General features: G+C 41.4%; 1 protein-coding gene across 7 annotated transcripts in view; it reads right to left on the bottom strand.

The window, feature by feature from the left end:
* Positions 1 to 896: 896 nt before the first annotated feature.
* Positions 897 to 20,487, bottom strand: part of pikfyve (phosphoinositide kinase, FYVE finger containing) — a 41,426-nt gene continuing 21,835 nt past the window's right edge. For all 7 annotated transcript variants that reach the window (XM_039818116.1, XM_039818117.1, XM_039818111.1 and 4 more), the window contains 21 exons: positions 19,531 to 19,631; positions 19,369 to 19,440; positions 18,885 to 19,056; positions 18,317 to 18,495; positions 18,015 to 18,128; positions 15,677 to 15,785; positions 15,320 to 15,474; positions 14,096 to 14,192; positions 12,689 to 12,746; positions 12,466 to 12,594; positions 11,379 to 11,499; positions 11,079 to 11,174; positions 10,894 to 10,974; positions 8,300 to 8,394; positions 8,145 to 8,204; positions 6,648 to 6,824; positions 4,754 to 4,857; positions 4,536 to 4,664; positions 2,867 to 3,128; positions 2,677 to 2,751; positions 897 to 1,434 (listed from right to left, as the gene is read on the bottom strand). In XM_039818116.1, coding sequence (XP_039674050.1) covers positions 1,319 to 1,434; positions 2,677 to 2,751; positions 2,867 to 3,128; positions 4,536 to 4,664; positions 4,754 to 4,857; positions 6,648 to 6,824; positions 8,145 to 8,204; positions 8,300 to 8,394; positions 10,894 to 10,974; positions 11,079 to 11,174; positions 11,379 to 11,499; positions 12,466 to 12,594; positions 12,689 to 12,746; positions 14,096 to 14,192; positions 15,320 to 15,474; positions 15,677 to 15,785; positions 18,015 to 18,128; positions 18,317 to 18,495; positions 18,885 to 19,056; positions 19,369 to 19,440; positions 19,531 to 19,631 — 2,502 coding nt within the window. In that variant the 3' untranslated portion in view covers positions 897 to 1,318. The remainder of the gene's footprint in view (positions 1,435 to 2,676; positions 2,752 to 2,866; positions 3,129 to 4,535; positions 4,665 to 4,753; positions 4,858 to 6,647; positions 6,825 to 8,144; positions 8,205 to 8,299; positions 8,395 to 10,893; positions 10,975 to 11,078; positions 11,175 to 11,378; positions 11,500 to 12,465; positions 12,595 to 12,688; positions 12,747 to 14,095; positions 14,193 to 15,319; positions 15,475 to 15,676; positions 15,786 to 18,014; positions 18,129 to 18,316; positions 18,496 to 18,884; positions 19,057 to 19,368; positions 19,441 to 19,530; positions 19,632 to 20,487) is intronic.

The following is a 20,487-nucleotide window of genomic DNA, read 5'->3' as shown; positions in this document are numbered from 1 at the left end:
GGAAATCAGATTATTATTTACTGCCGTCTGCCGACAAAATAACTTTTTATTAAAAGGGAGGGAACTTGTGGTCGGCCTGTTTAATATATGAATAGTAAGTAAATAGTAAAAATGTGAAATTTGTCAGACACCTAGGCAACATCTTCAAATTGCAAATTGTGTCTAAAATATCCAATTTACACAAATTAAAGTCTCGCATTGCCAGACCTACCTCCAAAGCGCTGTGGAGTAAGGTCCGGCTACACCACACATGCGTTCTGGGATAGGAGAAAAGAAACGCTCTGGGTTGTTTGCATTTCTTTAAACCAATCACAATCGTCTTGGGCGGCGCTAAGCTCCGGGCGCAGCGACGGTGGCTCGGCAAACTGATCTCGGGGAGGAACTTGTTTTGGTGGAAAAATATAAACACCACATGCAAAATTAAATTGCCACAGCAATCCCACCAATCGGTCCCAAAACGTCCCAGTTAGAAGAAATGCCGTAAACATGTTCTTTTTAAATCTTTACAATCATTCCCAGAAGGAACCAAGCAGGCCTGCCTTGTTGCACCATCCAAATTTTCTTCAAAACTTGTCATTTGCAGCGTGCAGCTCGCTAGGGACATCACACCGGATCTCGGGCAATTATCCTGGAAATGTACTTCCGTTGAGCCAGACCACACAAATTATAAAAACGCGGCAAATCTTTACTTATGAAGCTCACAGATATGCTCAATAAATGACTTAGATTATTAATTGATCATCAAAATGTTGTCAATGAAGTGTCAGCACTCTCGTCTGGTCATCCAAATATTTGCTATACGTTGTAGTTCAGAAGAGTCTTTGCATCATATCTGATATTGATCATTTCTGCTTCAATAACCCCAACCAAAACAAACAGATACTAGCTTTAACAAATCAGTGTTAATAATATTTTAATAGTTACATAATCTCTGTACATTTACAAACTTTAAATTACATGAGCTAGTTTGCTTTACAAACTATAATCCACAAGACTGAATGTTTTCAGCGGGTCCTCTTGAAGCAGTTTGGACTCACGGCACCAATAAAATCACAAACTCTCCATGAAACACGTCAGGATTTCAGAGCGGGATAAATTATAATCTGATCATACTGCAATGATAAAAAATAGCCTGATCTAAATTGTCTTAATAATGCTGCAGAGCGGCACCGCTCCTATGGAATGATGCTGTGCTGTATACTGGTCTATATACCGGCTTCATTTCCTGCGTCCAGTGTGCTTGTGTTGAACTCACATGCTGAGGGGAGAGCACCTGTGCGTTTCTGTGTATTACTGCACGTGGACATGCACACACTGCTCAGCAGTTGATGCCCAGGCCGGTCCAGTGGTCCGGTACCATCAGGAAGTATTTATCCATGGCCTCGCAGAAACGAGCTCTGTACAGCTCCGGAGAGACCACAGTGGGCATCTTCCCTAATGAGACAAAGACAACACGACATTAGCGACAACATACACATACTCCTGCATTATCTCTCTCTCTCTCTCTCATAATATATATTATAATCTATCTATATATATTATAATCTATCTATCTATCTATCTATCTATCTATCTATCTATCTAGATAGATAGATAGATAGATAGATAGATAGATAGATAGATAGATAGATAGATAGATAGATAGCAGATAAGTAAATAGAAACTAGAGCCCGACCGATAAAGGATTTTTAAAAATCCGATATATATTTAACCCTGTAAAACCATTTGTATCATATTTGCTACGCAAGTTTGTGAAACCTCTATCTCATCAAGTTGATCAATAATTTCCTTAAACGCCTGTTGTATATAATCTGTTACATGTATTCTTCCCTCTAGTGGATTATCATTCCACTACAAGCAGTGGAAGGGCTTTTGTTTTTTTTACCTTTTCAAAATGGCTGCCGTCATTAAATCCTCCACACACTTTTGGCAGGGAACAAGTTGCTAGTTTTCATATAGTTACGGTAAGAATAACATTTATATTATTACTCATTTTTTTAAATAAATATCTTTATTGAAACAATGCATAATTACTTAAAAATTCATTGTTTATATTACAGTTAAATCGTGTTAAAAATGTGTGTATCAAATTTGATACTGCAGGTTTTAAGGTTCTTTATCCCTGAACTTTCAAGTCACATTTTTGTAATGAAATCTACATTCTGCCTACCACTATACAAACACACACTGTTTTGATGATTTAATTAATGTAATTAATGACTAAAATGCCACCTTAAAATACATTTTGGGTATTTCTGGATACGTCACCCCGTGTATTGTTATGATTGGTCGTAGTGTTATCCAATTGCGTGCAGGGAGATGTTCAAATGCATGCATGCGAGTTGGGCCATTTTCATTACTCATTGTCAGACCCTTAATCTTTCGGATTTGGGTCTGGATTTCCAGGCTAGGCTACGGTACCTCAGCTCTTCTAATTTAGAGAAAAGGGAATATTGGCCTATGTATCCTTATTATTTCTTTTTTTAAACTAACATTTTAATATCTACAATACTATATAGGTTAGGGTTAGCTTTACTATTATACTAATCACTTGAACCTAAATTTCACAAGTAGATGAAAACGGGATGAAATTATGTGAATGTTCTTTCAGCGTGTTCAAGGACAGAGTGTTGTAAACAGGATGTGGAGGACAGCGTGCATCACATTAGGACTCACCTTGACCTCCCAGGATTCCAGTGGATTTGACGACCATCTCCAGTCTCTTGTCCCAGGTGAATGTCCTGATATAATCTGCAGGAAAGACAAAACTGTTGTAGAGACATATCCGGAAAAATACATCGAAACTCTCAAACCATCAAGTTAAAAGTAGCATGCCGATGCTTCAGGTTTCTCCTCCTCCTCTTACCTATGATCCCGACCACCAGCTGATCGGTGGCGTCGTCGCGCCCCACCAGCAGCGAGTAGTCGATGATGAGGTGGCTGGACAGGAAGTAGGCGTCGCTGTGTATGGCGGCTCGCAGGATGGCCTTACAGTGGGAGCGGATGTACAGCGGGTTGTCGTGGATCAGCTTCAGAAGGTTCTCGTCCAGCAGAACCACCTCGCAGCTTTCCTTCCCCGAGTCCGTCTTCACGTTACGGTTCCTCAGCGAGCCTTTGAGGTCAAACACCTGCAGAGGAAGATTACTTTAGACCAGGGGTCACCAACCTTTTCTAAACTGAGAGCTACTTCATGGGTATTGAGTCATACGAAGGGCTACCAGTTTGATACGCTCTTCTGAAATAACAAATGTGCTCAGTTTGCCTTTATTTATATGTGATTATTAATGATTAATGATAGTTATATATGATTATTAATGATTAATGATAGTTATATATGTGAAGACACTGATCATGTTAATGATTTCTCACAATAATTATCAACAATGAGCTAACAAGGTGGGAAACAGATAATATCAATATTAAATTTTCATTTTTAGAACAGGCCTGAGGGCTCCTCATATGGTCCTTGGGGCTACCTGGTGCCCGCGGGCACCGTGTTGGTGACCCCTGCTTTAGAGGTACGTGGTTGTCACAGGACAAACATTAGGGATGGGGATCGCAGGGTACCTCACCATACGATAATATCACCATGCAGCAATTCGGCGATAGTCAAGTCAAGTGGGTTTTATTGTCATTTCGACCATATACGCTTTGCCACTGAGAACGAGCTAGCATGCTAGCGCTAGCGTGCTACGGTTCGCCACCTCGTCTCGGCTAGTGACGTAGAAAGCCGTGCAGATTTTGAACAGCTCACCCGGAGACTGAAGGCAGGACACATTCAGAAACAAGTATCTCACTCAGAACAGCATGGATGTTTTTTTTTTCCAAGTTTGTATGCGTGTGGATGCACCAGAGACACAAAAAAGCACCCAAAATCCCAGAAAAAAGTGATTTTTTTTCATAATATGGGCACTTTAAGTGCAGGTTTTCTCTCTTTAGTCACTGAAAGTCCAAACTGTTAGAAAACAGCACAATTCTGCAGCACAAGTTTTTCAGTCTGTAAATGAAAACGGTAAATGTAAATTATGGGGTCCAGACTTTGGACTGGGGCTGGGGCCCTGTCAGCCATCCCGTCGAAAACCTCTTCCTCTTCGGCTAGTTAAAGCAACACTAGAGAACGTTTCCCGCTTTGGTCCCCCTACAGGTTGGAAGCGGAATTGTCCATTACATTACATTACATTACATCACATTACATTACATCACATCACGCAAATTTGCCAGATTGGGTAGCGGATCTGTAGTTGGAATGAACTGGACGGTGTGATGTAATGGACAATTCTGCTTCCGACCTGTAGGGGGACCGAAGCGGGAAAAGTTGCATTTAACTTATGTTCAAGTTTCCCTCATTCATGTGTTGAGCGCCACTTCGAGGAGCAAAGAAGTAGCGACGCTGGGAGCAGGGAGATCTATTCAGAGCGCCTAATGCAGCAGTAATATTAATCCGGAAACATCAGATGGAGTAGGAAAACATTGACAAGGAACATCTTACTGAACTATGACTAATTCAATGTGTGAAATGTTGTACTTTGTCTTACCTGAGCCATCTTGCGTCCGTAAAAAAGATTTTCCATCACCAGCAGGTCCAGTTTCTTCTCCGTGTTGTTCTGAGAGTTCTTGTAACCGATCCTGTAAACACCCAGGATCTTCGCCAGCGCAGTCGGCCTCTGCGGTGACAAAAAAAAAAAAAAAAGGGTTTGTTATTTACTTTAAACTCAGCTACTGAACCCCAGATAAGATTCTTTATGATGCCTACTTTCTGCTGCACAGCCCCGGCGATGTAGGTGAAGTAGTGAGGTGCAAAGTCCAGGAAGGACTGGACCTCCAGTCTGGGCATCTGCTTCAGGATGAACCGGTCATCTGAGACACCACACAGAAGAGGAGATGGTTCCCGGTTATTCAAACATTTTTAAGAGATAGACCTACACGTTACAGTTTTACACCCACGCAAGTGGCCTGAGGTTTATACTTGTGCGCTGGTGTGTGCAACGTTCTAGCATCTCTCTTTAAGGGCGTTTTCACACATGAAAGTCCGAACCAAGGTCCGGACCAAGGTTCATGTTTTTGTTACGTTGTATACATTTGATCCGGTAAGTTTTGGTTTCACACTGCAGTTTTGCAAGCGCACTAAAGATCTCTACGTGACAAAACTACGTCCTGCCGTCATCACATACGTGAGCTGCGTCTCCAGATACTTAGAACTGATTGGTTTGTTGACGGCTTCCCGTCCTCTCGTATCCTCTCTCTGGGTCAGAGTTTAGGCTATTCAACTGACCGCTGCTCTCCCCTACTGCCGCGGCTCTTTTTGTTTTGTTGTGATGTAGAGAAGCAAGACACGGGAACTTTCTTTCTGGAGCATTTATTCAGAGACAAACTGAAACCTACACTGTACATTTACTACCACTTAACAAATAAACTGCTGATGTATTCTCTGCTCTGATAGCCGACAGCTGTCTGCTCTGAGCGCATTTACCGTCTCTCTCTCTCTCTCACTAAGCACCGAGCTGTTCCTTAAAGGAGCTTCCCCGGTCTTGTAACACGAGGAGAGCCTGCCAGAGATTCCTGTATTGAGTCCGAAAGTCCGAACCATCCCAAAAATGCTTTCACACTATAAACGAACCGGACCATGGTTCAGTTTGGTCCGGACCGAGACCACCTCTTTTTGTCGGACCAAAATTTGGTCCTTTGATCCGGACCGTGGTCCGGGGGAGGTTTCACACCTGTAATTTTGGTTCGGATCAAACTAAAAAGTCCGAAAGTCCGGACCAAACGAGGTATGTGTGAAAACGCCCTCAGAGAATAGCCGTGTGTGTTGTGGCAAGCGAGTGGTAGAGCGAGTGAGAGAGGGACGGTGATTAGCTTTGGAGCGAGTACCTATTCTAGAGAGTCACAGTGAGAGAAACAAAGTGTCTCCCGTGTGCTTTCTTACCACAGTCGGCAATCTGGAGCAGGAACAGTTAACCCTCTCCTTGATTTCACGTTGTTTATGGAGAAGGAGAACCAGGAAATGAGTCGGGGGGGAAATGTAGTCTATATTCACGACGTTCCACTTCTCGGATTGCTCCGTTGCTGCCGGAAATTCTGCCGGATTTCACTCATTTCGGCAGGATATCCGTTGCCTTGGGCTGCCTTTTGTGTTGGCATAAAACAACTAAACTAAAACAACTTTTGAACGAGCACGTTCCACCGAAACAAGTTCCTTCCCGAGGCTATTCTGAAGAGGCACTGCGACGATTGTGATTGGTTTAAAGAAATGCCATCAAACCAGAGCACGTTTTTCTCCCATCCCGGAATGCTGCGTGGACTATGCAGACCTTCCTCTGCAGCGCTGTGGAGGAAGGTCTGGCAAGACTAGGGGAAAATGCAACGCTACCAAGCCACGGCCGAGCGGACCAATCACAGTTGTCGCGGTCTGCGTGGCCGCGACGGTTCCGTATCTCCACGTACCTACGTACGTGTTCACGGCATCGATTTAACGCAAAAGCATAAATTGGGCTCAAGCCTGGGAAAACCCTGCATTATTGGTTATTTGTTAACAGAAATATGTCACATTCCTGAAGCTGACGAAGCTCTAACGACTGTTACACTGTGACTTTGAGAATTGGCTGCAGTAGTCGTGATATTTATCTCTGAGATATTAAATATGCAACCTTCTGTTGCGTAGAAAACAGCTCCAGACTTTCCACCACGAGCCTGCCAGTTGACACAGTGGGACAGCGAGCGGACAAAGTCTTCCTCAGTGCTCTCCATGATCTCCTCGCGCATCTTGTGAAACTCCTCGGCGTAGTAGATTCGACAGTAAAACTTGGCGTTGGCATCAGAGAATTCTACCAAAAAAAAAAAAAAAACAGACAGAATAGAACTTTGTTATAAATTAAAACCACCCAAAAGTGTGTATACACGTACAGCTGAAACGATTAGTGCATTCATTGTTGTTTCAAATATGTTTATTGTGAAACATTTTCATTCAACAATGAAGTTTGCATGGCATTTACATGGTTCTTTAAGAATGATCATAACAAAAAACAGCGACAGACATCATACAAATAGTAACAGAAACATTATAGAAACAAATTATATATATATATATATATATATAAAAACCAGACATAGCTTACCACCCCCTCCCTTTAACCCCTCTGCGATTAGTGCATTAATTGAGTGAAAATTAATTGGCAACTGTTTTGGTAAATGGCATTTTTGAGGCTCAAGAAATGGAAAGATTTGCCGCTTTTCCTTTAAATTATTTGAATTTATTTGCTTTATTTTTCAGGTCTAGACTGTTGGTTGGACAAAACAAACATTATGCAGAGGTCACTATGGGTAATTGTGACAACATTTCTCACAATCCAAACAATCAATCGATTAACGGAGAAAATAATTAAAAGATTAATCCACAATGAAAATAATCATTAGTTAATAGTTTAAAATGTGCTCCAGCTCAACCAACTCCAACAGTAAAATCCTACTTTTACATTAGTACATTAATAATAATAATAATAATAATAATAATAATAATCTAATGACATAATATATAATAGTTTTACAGCCACAAGGGACATTTTTATAGTTTTAATACTTTATTTTCAATGTAGGACCTTTACTGTAATAGAGTATTTTTGCAGTGTGGTATTAGTACTTTTACTTAAGTAAAGGATCTGAATACTTCCTCCCCCACTGTATCTGAAGGTACATTTTAATTGTAATGTATTTATATGAACAGGGACAGTGCACAAAAAACATTAATAGTAGTGATGCACTGATGTGAAAATTGTGGCTGATACCGATAACCGATATTAATATTGCTGTTATGGCCGATACCAATATTTACCGATGTCGATATCTCTGTATAGAAAACAAATTGTTATGATAATCACACCTTTTACCTGTGTGCAAAATATGACTGTCATTGGATTTTCAGAAGAAAAAAATTAATATTTATATAATTATATATTTATATATATATATATATATATATATATATATATATATATATATATATATATAATTTGACATCGAACCAATACCGATGTGTTAAAAAAATGACCATATCGGCCGATATATCGTGCACCACTAATTAATAGATGTCTTGTGCCAGGTTGTAGCAAATTGCTAATTTAGTACATTTATGTTAGATGAATACTCACGTAGCTCAACGTGTGGATTCAGGGTCTGTTTCTTCTGTTTATCGGCCAAGTCTGCATCCTCTGCACAAAACAGAAGTAAAAGTGAATCATTTAACTTCTACTAAGTGTTCTAAAATCTGCAGTGAATTAAATTGTTATTTGACCTAAACACGTACTGAGGGGATCCGTCTCCATGCTGCTGCGGCTCTGCTGGGATGAGGCCGACTCACTGGGCCTGGCAGGGCTGCTCTTAGCCCGACTCTCCCCGGCACTGAAGAGAGAAAACAAAAACTATGTCAGCTCTTTCTGCATAATGAACACCTGGGGCCCTGTCTTTCACCCGGCGCGGCGCAGCGAAAAGCCCGACGCAAGCGTCTTTGCTAGTTTAAGACCCACGCAGTTGTCAATTTCCCGTCCAGCGCCCACGTCGTTTAAACAGCAAACGCACCTGCGCCCATCTTTGCCCCCATGGTCTTACAGGGAGGTGTGTTCAGGTGCATTCTGGGCGTATTGCTATCTTGAGGCAGCGGGAAGTGATCGCACCATTGACCAACAAAAACCTGGTCTAAGGTCAATCACGCAGCATTTGATTGTTATTTTAACAGCGCATTAGTACACAGCGCGCACACTATACTTGTTACACACACAGGGATGTGCAGCAGCAGCACACAAACATGCAAAAGATTTAAAAAAATATATATATATATTACAATGTGAAATGGTATTATGATTAGGGGTGGGAATCCCTTGGCACCTCACGATTCGATTCAGAGGCCAACGATTCGATTCTAAACCGATTATAAATTTTTTTTTTTATATATACATATAAATCTGAGTTTGCTTCTCAGAGTTTGCTAATCACTTCCTAGACAAAGCAGCTAGACAAAGCTTAGATTTTGACATATATTTGTCCCACACACGTTTTAATGAAATGTTTTGTCTACTGAGGTTTTTATTTTGTAGTCATTGAGCCTTAAACATGCTCTCCCAGTAATCTTCCATGTTAGAGGCTCAGTCATGTTTAAAAGGTGGAGAATTGGCTTCTTAAAACATGAAGGTGTCAGATGTCATGTGATAAAGTAGACGAAGAGCCTATATGTGTTTTGCTTAATTATTTTATGTATGTCTTTTTTAGATTTGTTTTTCTCCTTTTGGCCATTTTTGTGTGTTTTTTTTTTCTGCACTCTTGCCTAAACTCTAAGTTGTTGACCATTATCCCATCCTCTTTCAGTCACTCTGTTTTCTGATTTGATGACAGTAACTTTTAAATAAAAATCAACACATTTTAAAAAACCCCAAAAAATCGATTATTAACTTATCTGAATCGAGAATCGCGATACATCTAAGAATCGATTATTTTCCCACCCCTAATTATGATATGATGTGCTCGTGCGCGTTCACTTCACACACGAGCAGATCAGTTTCTTCTCCTGAAAATCTCTCCTTCCTGCTCAGCCAGTCCTCCATCATAATATCAATTCGCCAAGGTCCAAACGCACCTGGCTTTTAAAGGGAATGGGAGATGACACACAGATTGGTTTATTGCATGTTACGCCCAAAACACACCTATGAATTAATGAAGACACTAAGTACAACCCTTTTGAACCACGCGCCCGGCGCACGGACCCCTTTTTTCCGCCGTCAAACTAGCAAAAGTGGATTCGTACACGCCCTAAACGCACCCGCGCCAGGTGCTTCACACCATGCGCTTAGATCGTTAAAATAGGGCCCTTTGTGTTTCTTTATTTCAAATCATCAGTTGACCAGTTAAAGGTTACTTTAAAGTGCCCATATTATGAAAAAAACACTTTTTCTGGGATTTGGGGTGTTATTTTGTGTATCTGGTGCTTCCACACACATACAAACTTTGAAAAAAATCCATCCATGTTGTTTTGAGAGAGATACGGTTTCTGAATGTGTCCTGCCTTCAGTCTCCGGGTGAGCTGGTCAAAATCTGCTTGGACTGTGACGTCACAGTCCGAAATGAGCTGGCTAACCACAACAGTTAGCTCGTAGCGTTAGCGTTAGCATGCTAACGCTAATGCTAACGCTAGCATGCTACGTCGTTCTCAATAGCAAAGCACTGCTACAACACACACAAGTTCACCATAATCTACAAAAGAACTACTTACATGTGCGCCCTCATTTAGAAGTCTCCCAGCTAATCCTGCCTTGTAAATGACCGAAGTTGGAGAAACAGGCTTTCTTTTACTGTCTATGGAGTTAGCTAGCTGACATGCTCTACATCTGAGCTACTGAGCATGTGCGAGTGCAATCAAAGATAGTACAGAAGAAGAAGATGAAAAGAGGTCTCACTCAAACAGAAACAAGGTGAAAAGAGGATCTGCAGCAGTGAGAGAGAGCTGTGCAGTACAACAAAAATATGGTGTTTTTTGAAAATTAAACCATGTAAACCTATTCTGGTACAACCTTAAAATACAGTTATGAACCTGAAAATGAGCATAATATGGGCGCTTTAAATAAAACTACTGGAGCCTTGATTTTAGTATGACAAAGGTTAGGTCGCCATAAATGTTTATTCCTTCTTTCTTTGTTGTGTTTTTTCCTGCTAATTTACAGCTTACATTCTCTTTAACCAATGTTTTAACTGCTCTTTACACTTTGTATAAAGAAGTATATAGAGCATAAAATTGTACTCATGTAAATAAAAGTACCTCAAACTTATACACAAGTACAGTACTTTAGTAAATGTACTTCGTTTCTTTCCATCACTGATTCCTGAGAGATTTAAAACTTGAATCTTGCGTACCTGATGACCTGTGGAGTCTCATCCCCGCCTGCGTTAGACACCTTGGACAGATCATCCAGCGCTGTCTTATACTCCTTACAGCTGGAAGGCAAAACATGACACAATAACATCATGTTGAAATAGGACATTCATGAAGCTGCAGAGAGAGAGAGAGAGAGAGAGAGAGAGAGAGAGGAGGCGGTCACCTGAGGGCGAAGGCTATGATGGAGCTCGGCTCTCTCTCACACACTGCGATGGGAACGCGCTCGTGTTCGTACATCAGGTAGTGTTTGTCCGGGTCACTGTCAACACAGATCACATGACCGTCAGAGACAAACCATTGAAGCCTACAGCCAATACTTAAAAAAAAAATATATATTTTTATTGCATCAGCTGGCTCTTGTGAGTGACCGAGCGTTGAGTCCCAATTGTAGTTTCTTCACAGTTTTTCAGCACTCCGAAAGATACTCTGCCTGGCCTCGCCCAGAGTGAGTTGAGTCACTTACAACGGGAAGGGGATGGGGCTGTAGCTGTTGCCGGGCAGGAAGTTGGCGAGAATGGCTTTCATGGTGGATTTCTCCTTCACCTGGCTGTCAGTGGAGCCCAGCAAGTGTCCGTCAAACACGTCTGACAACAAGCAGAGAAATTATGCAGATCAGACAGATAATCTAAAAGTTCCCAACCTTTTTGGTCTGAGGTACCCCAACAGGCCTGTCAGATGAACTCACGTACCCCGTCATCGATTCCCAATGTAGCTGTGTTCCAAATGTTTAACACTATTCTTTATGTGAAAGTGGATATTGTTAATATGTATTAAGGTTGGTTCTGGCAAGCAATTGTACTACTACTACTACTTAGTGTGAAGCTGAATGTTTCTACCATTTATCAAGTACCCTGTGTGTGTCAGTGCGTGAGTGTAAGAGAGAGGGAGTGAAAGAGAGAGAGAGTGTGAGTGTGTGTGTGTGGGAGAGAGGGAGTGAGAGAGTGTGTGAGCTTGTAAGAGCGAGTGAGTGAGATAGTGTGTGTGTCTGAGAGAGAGAGGGGGGAGAGAGGGAGAGTGAGTGTCTGGAGTGTGTGTGTGTGAGAGGGAGTGGGGTGTGAGTGTGTGTGAGAGGGTGTGTGTGAGTGTGAGTGGGAGGGAGTGAGAGTGTGTGAGCTTGTAAGAGCAGGTGAGGTGAGATATGTGTGTGTGAGAGAGAGAGAGAGAGAGAGAGAGAGAGAGAGAGAGGGAGAGAGTGAGTGTCTGAGTGAGTGTGTGTGTGAGAGAGAGGGAGTGAGAGTGTGTGTGTGAGAGAGGGAGTGAGAGAGTGTGTGAGCTTGTAAGAGCGAGTGAGTGAGAGAGTGTGTGTGAGTGTGAGAGAGAGAGAGAGAGAGGGAGAGAGAGAGTGTCTGAGTGAGTGTGTGTGTGTGAGAGAGAGAGAGAGAGAGAGAGTGTGTGTGTAAGAGTGTGTGATTGAGAGAGAGATAGAGAGAAAGAGTGAGTGTGTGTGAGAGAGAGTTAGAGAGAGAGAGAGAGAGAGTGAGAGAGTGTGTGTGTGTGTGTGTGTGTGTGTGTGTGTGTGTGTGTGTGTGTGTGTGTGTGTGTGTGTGTACCCTCTGGGATGCTGAGAGAGTCCTGCTCAATGAAGGAGGGAACAGGTGTGAAAGGTTCAGCTCCAGGTTCTCCTGGAGACGACAGCATGGAGGAGGAGGTGGAGGTCATCGTGCAGAGGTGACGGTCCTCTGTCGGTGAAAAGACATCAGCTCCGGTCAGAACCACAACCACTCTTCACTCGGTCACACTAGAACCAGAATGACTTCAGGTCAGCCAACTCACCTTTGTCACCATTCTGTACCACAGGTGAGGGGTTACGGGGCGAGGAATCCAGGGCACTCTATTAAATAAATAAATACATTAAGAAATAAATAAAAATAGGCAAGACTGATTCATCCTAAATTACACCAGAAAGATCTCCTACAAAAGCTGGCAGGTTTCAGCAAAAACAATAAATAATATGAATGTGAGCAGGTGGCAAATCAGGTTAATTTCAGATTATTTTCGGAAATGTTCAGATTAATCTAGATGGTATCGTCTATAAAACAAAGAATTGCCCATCAAAATATCTAACAAACCAAAGTGACTTCATTAAATGTCTTATTTTTTTCTGACCTACAGAACAAAAACACCAAAAATATTCAATTTACCTAAATACAAGACAAAGTAAAGCTGCAAAACCTCACATTTGAGAAGCTGGAACTATCAAATTGTTTGCCTTTTTGCTTGAAAAATTACGATCAATTGAACACATCGTTGCAGCTCTAAATTTGGTGACGGTAAAATGCAGCAGATTACCTCGACCTTCTTTTAGGAGCATGCATGATTGATTTTAGCTGTATTTGTGAATCATGACGTTCAAGATGTTTTTTAGTGTAAAAGCATTTGGGTTGACGGGCTCAGTACTTGGAGAGAGCGCAGCTTTTTCCTCAGTGTGCTTGAATCTTACAAATTGTAAAAGGTTCAACAGTGGAAACCAAGTTATAGACGATATCGAGTGTTACTTTCAGTTCTTTTTTTCTGACAGTATAGATAAGGACAGAGAGTGTGAGGAGAGATAGAGAGGTATGATTCAAAAGGGTTGTACTTAGTGTCTTCATTCATTCATAGGTGTGTTTTGGTTATACTGTAACATGCAATAAACAATCAGAGTGCCATACCCCATTCCCTTTAAAAGCCAGGCTTGTTAGTACCTTGGCGCATTGCTATTATGATGGAGGATTTGCACCGAAATATTTTTATTTGTAATCTTTTGCATGTTTGTGTGCTGCTGTGCTTCCCTGTGTGTGTGTGTAACAAGCATAGTGTGTTCACACTGTGCACGAGCCTAGGCGCAATTTACTAGTTTGCTGTTAAAATAACAATGAAATGCTGCGCTATTGACTTTAGACCAGGTTTATGTTGGTCAATGGCGCAATCACTTCCCGCTGCCTTAAGATAGCGATACGCCAAGAATGCACCTGAACACACCTCCCTGTAAGACCAGAACGCCCATGGGTGCAAAGATGGGCACAGGTGCATTTGCTGTTTAAACGACGTGGGCGCTGGACGGGAAATTGACAACTGCGTCGGTCTTAAACTAGTAAAGACACTTGCGTCGGGCTCTGCGCTGCGCCGGGTGCAAGACAGGGCCCTGACAGTGACCCAATTACCTAACTGAATGTAAACACAATAAAGGATGTTACCGACCTTGCTGTCGTCAGCGGTGGTCTGTCTGTGCCTGCCCGGGCTGGGAGGGACGGACAGACGCTTCCTGCCTTTCTCCTGCTGGAACAAGTCCTGCAGCCTGGAAGGGAAAGTGGCGACAGAGTGAGGACTAAAGAGGAGTTTAAGAGCCTGGTTTCCCCTTCTAATATATTAAAAAACTGAAATAATTTAAGAACATACAGCTCCTCTTTTACAGCTTACAGTTTAAAAAAACAAACATATTATGTACTTAAAGAAGAAGGAGGTTCCTGCAGCCAATCAGTGGTTTAATTAGTTGATTCCCTGCAACTTGAAGGTTTTTGCAAAAGGAAGAGATTTTTGCGTTCAATAAGATCTGACAGCCTCTTATCGATTATTCTAACATCCTAATTTAAGACCTATATAACAACATTATTAAAAAAAAAAGTCAGATGTCAGAGTCCTGAAACATCATCTAAAACGTTTTTTTTTCAAGCCAAGTATCGCTAAAGTTGCACTTCCCCAAAGCTGAAGAATAAAATATGTTTTATGTCTGTGGTACAATCCGAAACAGTCTCGCAATAATAACACAAAAGCTGATTGGCTGCAATTTAAGTTGCATGTTGGTCTCATTTGTAGCAAATTATATTTTGAATAGCGAAAGAAAGAATTATAACAACACGGAATAAAAAAAACAACAACATTCTAAAGCGCTGCGGGAGCATTAGAGGTAGCGTTACATGGACGTAGGAACATTAAGACCAGTTTAAAATAATTCAAGACCTAGAACACAATACTAATAGCCTTTTTTAAGTCATATTAATAGTAATTAGTAATATCAATAAGGTGCAAATCCAAAATATACACAATGCAAAAAAATATGGACAGAAAACCCCCCAGAGATACAGGAGTTAATTACAGGTAAGAGTGTCTTAATATTCTTTTTTTCTTATGTGGTATATTTTCTTGTGTTGCATGGTACTGAGTACACTTTTTTTCCGTATTATCCATCATAATATCAATGCGCCAAGGTCCAAACGCGCCTGGCTTTTAAAGGGAATGGGAGATGACACACAGATTGGTTTATTGCATGTTACGCCCAAAACACACCTATGAATTAATGAAGACACTAAGTACAACCCTTTTGAACCATGCGCCCGGCGCACGGACCCCTTTTTTCCGCCGTCAAACTAGCAAAAGTGGATTCATAATAAAACGTATTAAAAGGAAGTCATAAGTGATTCTGACCTGCTGTTCCAGGACTGTAACATCTCACACAGACTCTGTTTCTTCATCACCAGCGACTCCAGAACCACCTGCACCTGCTGAGGAGAATCCAGACTGCAGGCTTGTAGTCGCGCCTGAAGCTTTTCGTTCCAGCTCCGCAGCTCAGCCTCTTCCATCTACACACACACACACACACACACACACACACACACACACACACACACACACACACACACACACACACACACACACACACACACACACACACACACACACACACACACACACACACACACACAAACACACAAACACCATGATGAGTCTAGAAACACTACTGAACCAAGAGATGAGACATACCGACACAAAAAAAAAACCTACGTCTTTCTGAGCAAAGAGGTCCTCCATCTTTTCCTCTCGCGTCTTACTGAAGGTGTCGGTCTTGAGGGAGGTGAGGCGGTCATCTATGGCCAGGTACACCTGAGTCACTCTGAGGAGGGAGCAGACGGAAACGGTGGATAACGGGATGATATGCAAAGAAAGAAAAACCACCGAATGAACGTGCTGTAATCCATTAGTTTAGATTAATAGCTTCAACTACCTATGGACTGAGAACAACAAAAACTAAAACAATTCTTGGAGTGGAAAGTAGGGCTGGGCGATATGAAGAATATTTTTGACCAAATGCCTCAATATCGATACCGCAACGATATTGTAGGGTTGACTACTGGTGCTTTCATTGCTTTAATAGACCAAACAGTTGAGAAAATAACAAAAATAATGACTAGTTTCAGCCCTAACTCAAAGGGCGTACACTTATAATCCTCGACACCCTCTCAATATCGAGATATCAACAACTACATACGTATTGCCATGAAACTTCCTGACACATTCATGCTCCACGGAGGATGAAATGTTTCCAGTGTGGAAACTTCAGGAGCTTTCCTTTGGAGCCTCCCTGGGGCCAAAAAGTTAACTCAAGATAATCTAATGGGCAGATTTACATGAAAGCAGGGGATAAAGCCTTTTGATGTTCATGTCTACAGTGCCTTGCGAAAGTATTCGGCCCCCTTGAACGTTTCGACCTTTTGCCACATTTCAGGCCTCAAACATAAAGATATAAAACTGTAATTTTTTGTGAAGAATCAACAACAAGTGGGTCCCAATTATGAAGTGGAACGATTGGTGGCTATTTCAAACTTTTTTAACAAATAAAAAACTGAAAAAGTGGGCGTGCAAAATTATTCAGCCCCTTTACTTTCAGTGCAGCAAACTCTCTCCAGAAGTTCAGTGAGGATCTCTGAATGATCCAATGTTGACCTAAATGACTAATGATGATAAATAGAATCCAGCTGTGTGTAATCAAGTCTCCGTATAACTGCACCTGCTCTGTGATAGTCTCAGAGGTCCGTGTAAAGTGCAGAGAGCATCATGAAGAACAAGGAACACACCAGGCAGGTCCGAGATACTGTTGTGGAGAAGTTTAAAGCCGTTTGGATACACAAAAGATTTCCCAAGCTTTAAACATCCCAAGGAGCACTGTGCAAGCGATAATATTGAAATGGAAGGAGTATCAGACCACTACAAATCTACGAAGACCCGCCGTCCCTCTAAACTTTCAGCTCATACAATGAGAAGACTGATCAGAGATGCAGCCAAGAGGCCCATGATCACTCTGGATGAACTGCAGAGATCTACAGCTGAGGTGGGAGACTCTGTCCATAGGACAACAATCAGTCGTATACTGCACAAATCTGGCCTTTACGGAAGAGTGGCAAGAAGAAAGCCATTTCTTAAAGATATCCATAAAAGTGTCGTTTAAAGTTTGCCAAAAGCCACCTGGGAGACACACCAAACATGTGGAAGAAGGTGCTGTGGTCAGATGAAACCAAAATCGAACTTTTGGCAACAATGCAAAACGTTATGTTTGGCGTAAAAGCAACACAGCTCATCACCCTGAACACACCATCCCCACTGTCAAACATGGTGGTGGCAGCATCATGGTTTGGGCCTGCTTTTCTTCAGCAGGGACAGGGAAGATGGATAAAATTGATGGGAAGATGGATGGAGCCAAATACAGGACCATTCTGGAAGAAAACCTGATGGAGTCTGCAAAGAACCTGAGACTGGGCGGAGATTTGTCTTCCAACAAGACAATGATCCAAAACATAAAGCAAAATCTACAATGGAATGGTTCACAAATAAACATATCCAGGTGTTAGAATGGCCAAGTCAAAGTCCAGACCTGAATCCAATCGAGAATCTGTGGAAAGAACTGAAAACTGCTGTTCACAAACTCTCTCCATCCAACCTCACTGCGCTCGAGCTGTTTTGCAAGGAGGAATGGGCAAAAATGTCAGCTCTCGATGTGCAAAACTGATAGAGACATACCCCAAGCGACTTACAGCTGTAATCGCGCGCAAAAGGTGGCGCTACAAAGTATTAACTTAAGGGGGGCTGAATAATTTTGCACGCCCAATATTTCAGTTTTTTATTTGTTTAAAAGGTTTGAAATATCCAATAAATTTTGTTCCACTTCATGATTGTGTCCCACTTGTTGTTGATTCTTCACAAAAAATTACAGTTTTATATCTTTATGTTTGAGGCCTGAAATGTGGCAAAAGGTCGAAAAGTTCAAGGGGGCCGAATACTTTCGCAAGGCACTGTATGTGGTCTTTCTGCTTATATCTTATATCTATATATGAGCTCTGTCATTTACTTTAGAGAGAAGTCCTTCAGGTCCTGCTGCAGGTTGGTTTTAGAAGGTCCCAGGTTCCTGATGAAGATCTTGGGACGAGGAAGACAAATCTCCAACAGTCGTACAGAAGTGTAGCTGAGAAGGAGAGAAACGGGAAAACTCTGTGTCAAGACTAATTCAAGGATTAATTGTACACGTGCTTTTAACAACCTGTGGAAGTATTCAGACCTTTTACTTTAGCAAAAAATGGAAGGTTTTTGACCATATAACTATGTCCTTTGCCTAATTCAGCAGTAGGTGAATGAAGGCTAGAGCCGACCAACCTGAAGGAAGCCACCATCTGGTTGTATGAGAAGTACTGGTGGTAGTCTTTGTGGATAGAGTGTCCGCAGGGCTCCGCATTAGCCCTCCTGGTGTACTGGTGGCCGTAGAAGCGGAGCTCCAGGTATTTAGCAAAAGACATGGACCACGAGTCGTTGGACAGCGGCACCACTGGTGTCACCTAAAAATAGGAGGCAGAGATTGAGTGTAACAGAGGGAAGTCTAGCCTGATAATCAGACTCCAGGGTTGAATTTAAATAACAAACATAATGCGGTCAGAATTAAGTAATTTATTTTTCCCCTGCAGATTTATTACTATGCTGGAATAAGTAGAACGTCCTCAGCAATACTCCCGTCAAGTGGGAAGAAGATCGGATGAATGGTTGTTGAGAGACAGACAGAATCCGTGTATTTTAGTTAGATTTATTTATTAATTTTTTTTAAACGTACATAAACCTGGCAAGGTATCTGATCTGAAACTCAGAGTAAAGTATCAAAGAACATTTATATTTGGTATTGGTACTGAAACTCCATGGTAAAAGGTAAATATTAGGTTATGTTGCTACTGACCTGTTTGCAGATGCGGCACCAGGAGTAGTTGAGAATTGTGTGCTGATAACCGGGCACAGGGGAGTCCAGCTCCTTTAACACGATCTGCACACAGCCGCTGCCGTGCACAAACCGACGGATGTGGTGCACCATGGGAGTCTCACAGAACATGCTGGGGCACTGGTAAGACGGCCTGGAGAAAACATATGCACGCACACGCACGTAAAGCAAACTGGGAGGCTTACTTGGAATAAACTGAATCAACAATTGTCAAAGCTACCTATTTACATATATTTCAAAAATGTATAAAAGCCAATTAACATTTTCAAATCAGACTTTTTTTTTTTTACACATTTGAAAATGATTTAGCTCTAATCTCGGCCCCTATAGCTCCAATTCAGTTGCTGTGTTTCTCTCTCTGATAACAAATTTCTCATTAAAGCATTACATTAAGCATTAAAGAATTTCATACAAATACATACATTTTAAAGTTATTTTGTCTTACCTAAAACAATATCGCTCCAAGAATACACCGAGCGAGAGGTCATTCTTGCCATAGAACTCCATTGTGACAATCCTGTTGAGAAACAAAAGGCAATAAATACAAATTCATTAAAAAACAAGGAATAAGATTCTTTATTAATCCACTCCACATGAAGGGGTTTACCATGGGCTGACGCAGGGGTTGGGCGCGTTGTTGGACTGAGCTGATGAACTGCTGAAGAGCACACACAGTCTCTGATGGTTGACAGGGTTCAGACAGTCCAGCTGAGGACAACAAACACAAACGCGTCAACAGTAAGACAAAAGTAGAGCCACAGAGACCCATAAATGAACACAGCTTACTCATAGTTTCCCTCACAAATGAATAATCAGAGATGGGGGATGCTCAAGCCTAGCAGATCAAGTCTGAAACCTGTGCTGGTTAAAAATTAAAAAAAATAAAAGAGAGGCAGGAACACAGAGGAGATACTTAACTCCAACTAATGTCAGAAATGAAGAGGACAAAAGGGCAAAAATGCCCCAAGAAATTTTAGAATGCCTCTAAAAAAAAGTGGTCGAGGGGCAAAAATGATTTCAACAATAAAAGAATATTTACCAGATTAGTAGGTAAGTAGTCCAATATCCCAATTCTACATTGAACCATTTCATTTTCATTCAATTAATTTAATTTAGTAATTTAATAGTCTCTAACACACACTTACACAAGCAGCACTGTTACATAATAGCAGTAGTAATAGCAGTAGTTGGCTTTTTATTTACTCATGTTGGCACAATGCCTCGACACAGAGGTCCAGGGTTCGAATCCGACCTGTGACAATTTCCTGCATGCCTTCCCCCTCTCTCTCCCCTTTCTCACCTAGCTTTCCTTTCAAAATTAAAGGCAGAAAAGCTCAAAAGAATCATCATTAAAAAAAACAAAAAAAACAAACAGCAACTTTATGATCTAATTACTATTTCCATATCAAATCCAGTCTTTCCTTCAGGACAATTATTTTCATCAACAATTCATTCCTGTAATATCTTTCATAAAATAGTAAAAAAAAAAAAAAGTTCCTGTCATAATTTTCCAGAAGTCAAAGGACGGTGACTTCTTGAGATTGCTTGTTTTGTCTGACCAATA

This window comes from Perca fluviatilis, chromosome 12, assembly GCF_010015445.1.
Source record: "Perca fluviatilis chromosome 12, GENO_Pfluv_1.0, whole genome shotgun sequence".
In the NCBI taxonomy this organism is placed as follows: Eukaryota; Metazoa; Chordata; class Actinopteri; order Perciformes; family Percidae; genus Perca; species Perca fluviatilis.
Note: the sequence above shows the minus strand (reverse complement) of the source record. Positions and strands in the feature narration are given on the sequence as shown.